We start from the raw sequence: 9,306 nt of genomic DNA on the forward strand, positions 1-9,306 counted from the left end.
AGAAGGGATGGCACTAGAATATACTGAGGGAAACTCAACCCTGGGAACCCACAGAAGCAGCCAAGGCCGCCAATGTTCAGAAATCAAACTCAGGGAGTATTCCACAGTTCTGTGAAAGGACCCTTGGAAATGGCAGGGGAAGGTCTCCTTATAGTATATTCACATAATAGATAGGTGGACAGATTAGATGAAGGGCAATAACTCTACGACCTAATACTTATTAAAATAAAAGGAACATTACTTGCACATTGGAATGTGTCAAGACCCAAAAGGTATTAATCATGAAATGGGAAATTACACACACAAGACAATAATAACTTTTAACTGTAATACATTCATGCCCAACAAGGCAAGATACAAAACTGCAAACTTCACATGTTCAATTAGAATAAAAAATACATGGAAAAGCCCTATAACAAGCTTATTTTAGTAAGTCACCTGGGCTATTTGTAGCCACTGTACCTACTGTTCTTGGGCAATGCCCATTCCAGCTTAACCGTTAGAGAACTAAACTGAGCTCAGCCCATGAACTGGACAGATACAATTTGGCCCTTTTCAGTTAAAATTATGGGTCCAGTACAGTTCAAACTATGGATGTCAGTGCTTCTTTGTCATGGGAAACTTGACTTCTTTACTGCTGTGGCTGTAAGGGACATAGCTCATTCTGACTAAAGGCCAGCCAGAAAGGAGGGGAGGGAACAAATTGAATCTCCTTGTGGGTCACTCAACAAGAGGCCCACTGGCACCAGGCCCCATTCTATTCGCTCCCTCTGCTTAAGCCAATGATACACTGGTTGGCTGATGTCTGCAGGGGCCCCTCACCAAACATAGGCATTTTATTGTAATGACTTTGCCTCTTTGGATGTGCTTGGGTGGGATAACGACACTGACACAGTATTCCTTCTGTCTTGGCTCTAAGACAAGTGAGTGTGTGCCGCTCTCTCCACTGGGAAAAAGCGCCTCAGCTCTCCATTGACTAACCTCCCACTTCCTGGTCCCATTCATGCCACAGCTTCTCCCTCAACTTCTCCACACCCAGATGTTCAGAGGCAGGTTACTTTAGGCCTGCAAAACAGAGGCACTTCTGGGACTTCAGCAGTAAACAGGACCATGCCACACCAAAGCCAGTCCAGTCTGACTAGAGTTAATATTATAATCTTCAAGGCATGTAACTCTACAGATTCTATATACAGAAAAAAGAGATTTCACACCCACAAGTAACATGAAATAGAAAAATAATAAATAGGTTTCTGGCTTTTCTTTCACATACATATACATACACAAGCACCTTTTGTGTTAAGCCAGATAGAGTCACATAAAAAGCAGTTAATACATTTTTTAAACAACATCTCAAAACTCGTATCAAATAATACTGAATTTGATGAATTTTATAAAAAAAACTCATAAATGACCCATTGGTTTCACTATTTTTAAGCTACTAACGTTTTGTATATTTTTATTTATGAGGTTTCTCACTTTCATTAAAGTACTTGCTTTAGATTTCCTGAAAATGGGATTAACGGTTGTTGTTGTTTTAATTCTACTTTTAGGTCTAAGGTGATGGTTCAGAATCAGATGTGCTCACAATAATGGATGCTACTTCCACTGACCCTGGTTGAAGAGGCTCCAGTGATACCTGAATAACAACTTTAGTTTCAGGAGGCAATCCTTCCAGTTGCTCAGGCTTCTTAAACATTTGATGACACCGGGTCTTGTGCTCCATTTTCTCCTTGAAAGTTAGAAACTGCAGCCGGCATTTGGAACACTGATGAATAAACTTTTCCCAGTGTCCTCTATAATGATACATGTAGGGTGCTGCCAGTTTGAAAATTTTGAGACAAAATGGACAAAGCAGGTTCTTAGTGTTTGCATGCCAGGTTCTGAAATGTGTTTCCACGTCAGCAAAGGCCGACGATCTGTAATTGCAAACCTGGCACGCGTAGGGCATTTCGCCAGGCTTATGATTGTCCTTCATGTGCTGTAAGAGAACCTGATCTGTTTCAAATGACAATTCACAAATTCTACAGACCGCGGAGGGCTCCTGCGCTGTGTGCACACTTTCAATGTGACACTGCAGCTGGAAGGGAGTGGGAAACTGCCGGTGGCAATGCTGGCAGGTGGTGTGGTTTTTCCAGTTGTCATCTCCCTGCTTCTCAAGTTCCAAATGGTGCTTCACGTGATTCATAAACTTGACATTTTTTAGAACTTTCCTGCAGCTGAAGCATTTAAAGGTTGTGTGAGTCTTCTGTTCTGGCTGCCTATCTCCTGGATGTTGTCCATAGTAAAAGTCATGAAGTAACACAATCAGATTTCCTTTCTTGAGATCGTCAGTTTTGTTTTGACTTGCTAGGCTCAAAAGATCTGTTTTTGTCCGTCTATTTTCTCCAACAGGATTTATAGTCTTGAAATGGACTTTGTCCTTTGGAAAAGCTGCTGGGAAAAGTGCTCCGTTCTGAATAGGGCTTAATGAGGTATGAACACCATTTGAGGGTGTGCTTCGCTGAGGAATCATTGTATGAAAGATTCCTGAAGAGGACACAACTGAAGACTGTCCCCCTGTGATTTTGTCACTGAGTTTAGGCCTTTTTGGATTTATGCTGTTTACTTCAGAAGTGCAAAGTCGCTTTGATGCACCAGGACTTTTACTCAGACCTCCGACAGAAAGTGCTGATCCCACTGGATGCTGCAATGAACTTGTGAATGTAATCAAAGGAGAACATAACTCTGAAGAGCTATTAGGCACAACTTGTGGTGAATTACTTCTATAATCAGGTTCAGACAAAGGCTCAATAATAATAGGACTATCTGTTAATCTTGATTCAGGCTCAGGAATTGGCAAGACAGTCACTGCTTCGGATGTACGGGTCACATGACTTACAGGCTGCAATTTGTGAGCAGTATCTTTTCTGAGCTTACCATACTTTTTTCTCCTTGAACACGAACCCGGGGTGACTCTGTTCAAGATGTGGGAAACGACTGGTTTTGCATGTGAAGTCACCCCAACGAAGATCAACTCAGCATCTTCATTTACATGTTCCACCCCAACAAAGATCAGCTCAGCATCTTCATCTACTTGTTTGTTTTCTTCTCTGCTCTTCTGTGGTCCTGGCTCTTGTTTTTCCTCACATACCACATATGGTGGTCCCATTTTCTAACTTTTTTTATTCTTGAAGGGTGTTGCCACAAGTCCTAATGTTTCCTTTATGTGAACTGCCACCTAAGCACAAACAACACTACACATCAGTAAGTACAGAAAAAAATGTATCTCATTTAATTTTCTCCAAAACTCAAGCTAGTTATAAACATCCATTATTTTACCGATAAGGACACTGAGACTCAAAGAGAATAAATGACAGCTTAAAACTATGATTACAAGTCTGTGAGACTCTAGAACAGCCATGGGCAAACTACGGCCCGCGGGCCGGATCCGGCCCGTTCGGCTGTTCTATCCGGCCTGCGGAGCCAAAAGAGCGGAGGGTTCTCTTGCTCTCCCCTCCGCTCATTCACGAGCAGCAGTGTTAACATGGCAACGTCGGGAAACACGGCCGCAACTCCTTCTTCTGAGTCCAGTTTAAGAACCCATTGTGGCCCTCGAGTCAAAAAGTTTGCCCACCCCTGCTCTAGAATCATAATCATAGATTTGTCCTATGCTGATTATGATCTCTTCTGTTGCCTCTACCAGCAAATGCCAATGGCAATCCCCTAGCGGTGGCAATCAAAAATGTTCTATGGGAGAACTTCTTCCTTGATCTAACCTTCTTCGCAGGATCACTTCCACATTCCTAGTAACTACCTTCTAGGTAATTCTACATTTATGCTCTAACATCCTCTCTATAAAAAAAAAAATCTAAATCAAAAGTATTAATTTCTTCATAATACCATAAAACTCAGAAGATAATGTGACAAGTAATATGACCATCAGAATTATCTCAGGATGGACTTCTAAAGGCTAGAAAAGTTTATGATTCAGCTAAAGTTATATGTAGGGTTTGGAAACAGAGCTAGCACTAAAATGTGTGATTCCTGAATTCTGGTTCTGTGTTCTTCCCAACAGAACTCTGATCTAGTGCATGTCTATTTCTGATGATGGTGCTATTAATTGCTTAGTCTCTAAGGATCAAAGAGCCTCACTGGATTCATTTTTATTCTCCTTCTACTTTATAAAACCTGTTCTAACCTCCCCTAGCTCCCATCAATTTAATCACAGAAATGTATTAGTGATTCTAAGTAACTTTTCAGAGCACTGGTCAGGTCATTCTAACTACATTTCATTTCCATTCTTATTAAAGCACCTACTCCCAACTTCTAGGTTTAGGCCCACTGGTTACTTCATGTCTGTACATCTGTAATAAGCTTCAAATTGTTCTGTCTTCTCTCTCTAGCCTTCAAATTATATAGCACATTGCCACCATCTGAATCTTAAAATACCACTGTAGTTATATTATTCCTTTATTCCTAAATGGTTGGGTGTTTTTTTTTTTAATCCACGCCTGACAATTTTTAAATGTGACATATACATACAATGGAATATTATTCAGTCATAAAAAGGAAACTGTCACATGCTACAACATGCATGATCATTGAAGACATGTGGTAAATGAAATAGGCCAGCCACAAAAAAGACAAGTACTGTATGATTCTACTGATATGAAGTATGTAAAGTAATCAAAGAAACAGAAAAGATACAAATTGTAGAATAGTAGGATGAATACCAGGATCTAGGGAGAGAGTGAAAAGGGGAGTTTATTGTTTAATGAGTAGAGTTTCAATTTTGCAACATGAAAAAGTTCCAGAGAGCTGTTTCAAAAGACTGTGAATATACTTAACATTTAAAAATGGTTAAGGTGGTAAAATTTATGTTATAGGGTTTTTAGCACATTAAAAAATAATTCAACAATGGGCAAAGGATGTCAATAGACATTTCTTCAAAGAAGATATATATACATAGCCAATACCCCCAAAAAATACTGCTCAACATGTTTAGTCATTAGGAAAATGTAAATCATAATTAGATCTGCTTCACACCCACTACTGGCTACAATAAAAAAGAGGAACAATAATAAGTGTTGCAGAAGATGCAGGGAATTTGGAATCCTCATATATTGCTGGTGCAATTACTGGAAAATGGCGCAGCCACTTTGGAAAACAGTTGGCAGTGTCTCAATAATTAAATATAGTTACTTTTTTTTTTTAATTCAGAGAGAGGAAGGGAGAGAGAGAGAAAAAAAATTCAATGACGAGAGGGACTCATGGATTGGCTGCCTCATGCGTACCCCCTACCAGGGATGGAGCCCACAACCCAGGCAAGTGCCCTGACCAGGAATAGAACTGTGACCTCCTGGTGCATAGGTCAATGCTCAACCACTTAGCCACACCAGCCAGGCAAAATACAGAGTTATCATATGGTCCAGGAATTTTACTCCTAGGTCTATACTGCAAAGAATTGAAAACACAAATCCACACAAAAACTTGCACAACAATGTTCAAACAACATTATTCATAATAGCCACAGAGTGCTAACAATTCAAATGTTCACTAATTGATGGGTGCATATACAAACTGTGGTAATACAATGGAATATTATTCAGCCATTAAAACTAATAAAGCACCATGATACATATATGATATGAATGAACCCTGTAAACATGCTAAGTGAATAAAACCAGACACAAAAGTCCATATAGTTTATGATTCCACTTACAATACATAAAACATCTAGAAAAGGCAAATCCATACAGACAGAAATAAACTAGTGGTTATCATAGATGGGAGAGGAGGGGAGAAATAAGGAAGGAAAGTAAGTTGAACTAAAAGAAAAATAAAATATCAGGTCCCAATCCCTGAAACATGTATATGTTACGTGATTTGGAAAAAGGATCTTTGCAGATGTGATTAAGTTATGGGTTCTGAAATGGAGAGAATATCCTGGATTACACAAATGGCCCGCAATGCCATATATGTATGTCCTTCAATTTTAAACCCTAACGAGTGAATTTTACCATATGTGAATTATAACTCAATTAAAGAAAAAAATGCCTATTACCTCTCCCCCCGACATCCTAGCAACTGGTACTGAGACAGGCTAGGAAGCCAGGACAAGTGGACAGGGAAACTGAAACAAACTGGCCCAACAATTTACAGCCAGATACAGAAGCTCACCTCCTTAGAGTTAACATCTAGGCCTCAGTTGTATTTCAGCTCCAGGCCCAGAAAAGCAGCAAAACCAGGTGGGGGATGCCAGGACCAACTACAATGACTAAGGACCCCCTGCCCTGAACTAACTAATCAGTAGAGACCATGACACTGAAAGAACACACTTGGAAAACTGATGAATATTCTGCTGAAAACCTTCCCTGACGCCTCCCCTAAGATTCCTGCTTGCAAGAGAGATAAAAGCCTCAAGGCAAAGGACTTAGTGTTGGCTCTCCCCCGCAGAGTACTCCCTTGTCTTTCTCTTCCCCTACAGGCATGCATCCCTAAATTGTAAGGGACCCCACAAGGCTTGCAACCAGGGAGCAATGGGCAGTGGCAGCTTGTCCTGAGCTAACCCCCTGACCCTGTCCCCAAGGCTCTGTTTTCTCTGACTACTTAGTGAGCCAAAGCAGCCCAGCCTAGGCTCATTTCCCCACCTAGTCCCTCTCCTTCTTCTATCCTAGGCCCTTCCTTGTTTCACTGTCCCCAGCTTTAATAACCGTCCTCTAAAAATCACCTGGACTTGTATTGTGAAATCTTTTCTGCATAAAGTCAAGAACCCACACACTACCAGTCGGTCCTAGGCAGACCCACTCAGGGCCAGGTCCCCTTTCCAGTAACGATACCAAATTCAAAGTCCCTTTATTTGGAAAATCAGGGGTAGAAGAAGAAATTCATAAAAGAAATGGGCTTAGAAAACAAGTTATAGAGATAAAGGAAGGGCCCTTGGAGCTTGGGAGCTAGGAAGGTAATGGTAATGTACCTTGTGGGTGGGGCGAGGGCAAAAGAGGAAGGGAAAGGCGTGGGCATGCTCTGGGAAGGGAGAGTGTGCTGGGTCTTCCATCCCAGGAGAAAAGGTTGCAACAGTATACAAATAGGAGTGGTAGCCAGCCTCCAAGATGGGCCCACATGAATCCCACCTCCTGGCATTCACTCTCTTGCGTAGCCCTCTCCCACACTATCACAGGGTTTGCCTGCGGGACTAAGCAAATACGGTGCACCGAACTTTTGAAAAAGAGTCTGCACTTCTCTTGGGTGAAAGCTCACTCTTGAATCACTCACTCTGGGGGAAGCCAGCTGTCATGACATGAGCAGCCTCATGGAGAGGCCCACAGAGTGAGGAACTGAAGCTCCTTGCCTACAGCCCAGTGAGTGAGCTTAGACGAAAATCATCTGACAAAAGTCAAGTTCGCGGACAGACACAAAAACTTGACTACAATCTCATGAGAGACCCTGAGCTAGAACCACCCTGCTAAGGCACTCTGGATTCCAGACCTTCAGAAACTATGATAAGATTTATTTTACGCTAGCAAGTGCTGAGATACACAGTGTTACACAGCAACAGATAACTCATTAAAAAATGGATCATAACTTACCTGTAAACGTGACTACTGGCATAAAAAAACTTTAGACGGCCTCCCCTATCCAGCCACATTCAAATACAGAAATAAAGCCCGTATGGAAAAGGGTATAGAATTAAACAAACTAACCCATTGTAATCATTTTAACCAATATATAGTCACCTTAAGTGAACCACTTATTACTTTAATATATTAGCTGAAATCTTACAGTATGTGTTATCAGTCCATTTTAGACGTATTCCACGCTAAAAGAAAATAGATTTACATAGCTTAAGATCTATGGTACTCCTACTTTTCTTTTTCCTTTCAAGGGATTTCCCCCCCACCCCCCCACCCCCGCCTTCCCCTTGTTTAAGGAAGCAGTTTAGAAGATTCCAAAATTACCTAAATCAATGATCGACCTGAATTTATCACACATATGCAGATTCAAATCACATACACTCAGGAAACACTGTCTAAATAATGTTTTTAGCACAAAAGGGAATAAGAGAAAAACTGAAGGAAAAAAAGATACCGTCTTGGTCCTCGTGATGAAGACGTCCCTCCTCTTGCCTTGGATGTGCACTGAAACTTCTAAGAACTTGCGATATTCCAGGCAGGAGAAGGTCTCATCCTTGAGGCAACCAGAGAAAGGGATTAAGGTTATTTACACGTTACAGACATATTTTCTACTGGCTGTCCACCTGATACTCTCATTTAGCTGTTCCTCAAGCATCTCCCCTTTAACCAGAAAAGAGACTTCCTTTCTTCAAACCTTTTCTTCCAAATAAATTAATTAATTAAATTTTGAATTGTGTGTAGGCTTCCTATCATTATAGTGTTTCTTTTTCCACACTAGTTATTTTAACCTACATTTTAAATGTTTGTAAAAGGTTAACTGGCCTACATCCAACTTCTATAAAATAATTCTATCCACTTATGAAGGAGAAGGACATAGAAGTAGTAGCACCTGGGCACTCGCTCACATGCCTGAGTCGATAAAGATGGAAATAACGCCCCATGTGGAGTCGTTATCTTGAAACAGGATAAAAATCACCAACGGAGGTGAAAGGACTCTGTTAACTGGGTGATCACGGACGACACCCATCATACTTTTCGGAACAGGCCCTTTTCACTGGGGGCGCACAGGTAAAATGATGGGGTGTGGAAACTGCATTGAGATTCCTGAGGAAAGAATCTGCAGAGAAATCTACGCAAAATATAGATCTGGGGGAAGAAGTTTTTACCTGGGGGGAGAAGTGCTGAAATGCCCCCAAAGCCACTGACCCAGCACCTGGAGGTCCTGCACAAAAGCGAACCAGTGGGAACGCTGGTGGATGGGGTGGGGAAAGCCGAGTTTTTTGGAGGGAATAACTTTAAAGAGACGTAAATGGCTACGTGGGCTCGGTGCGGTTCAGAATAAACTTGATTTTCACATTGCTGTCACCTCTGAAATAAACTGAGGTGATGTTCTGGTAAAATAATAATAAAATAAAATAAAATAAAAATAAAGGGGAAAAAAAACACAGAAAAAACCCTGGGAACTGCCCGAAACAAAAGCCTCAACACGCACCCCAGGCCCGGCGCTCAGGGGCGCCTCACTAGGGCTTTAGAGACTCGGCAGCGAGGAGGGGGCGCCCCGCTGAAGGAGGGGCAGAGACCCTCAGAAATGGGTGAGGTGCCTCCAGGCCCAGCGGCTCTGGGCCCACAGCTGTTCCTCAGGGGGCGACGCGGGGTGCAAAAGCGGTGTCGGGTTTTCGCCCTGAGAGGGAGC

General features: G+C 41.8%; 1 protein-coding gene across 1 annotated transcript; it reads right to left on the minus strand.

Annotated features, from left to right (window-relative positions):
• Positions 1–6: 6 nt before the first annotated feature.
• LOC102766861 (zinc finger protein 280B) lies at positions 7–3,213 on the minus strand. Its single transcript, XM_015570120.1, has one exon. The coding sequence runs from the start codon at positions 3,146–3,148 to the stop codon at positions 1,553–1,555; it is 1,596 nt and encodes a 531-aa protein (XP_015425606.1). The 5' UTR covers positions 3,149–3,213; the 3' UTR covers positions 7–1,552.
• Positions 3,214–9,306: the final 6,093 nt, after the last annotated feature.

The sequence above is a fragment of the Myotis davidii genome, unplaced genomic scaffold, assembly GCF_000327345.1.
Source record: "Myotis davidii unplaced genomic scaffold, ASM32734v1 scaffold3246, whole genome shotgun sequence".
In the NCBI taxonomy this organism is placed as follows: domain Eukaryota; kingdom Metazoa; phylum Chordata; class Mammalia; order Chiroptera; family Vespertilionidae; genus Myotis; species Myotis davidii.

Excerpts from the sequence above, each read along its gene's own strand:
- LOC102766861 (XM_015570120.1), bottom strand. The coding sequence starts at position 3,148 with ATGGGACCACCATATGTGGTATGTGAGGAAAAACAAGAGCCAGGACCA.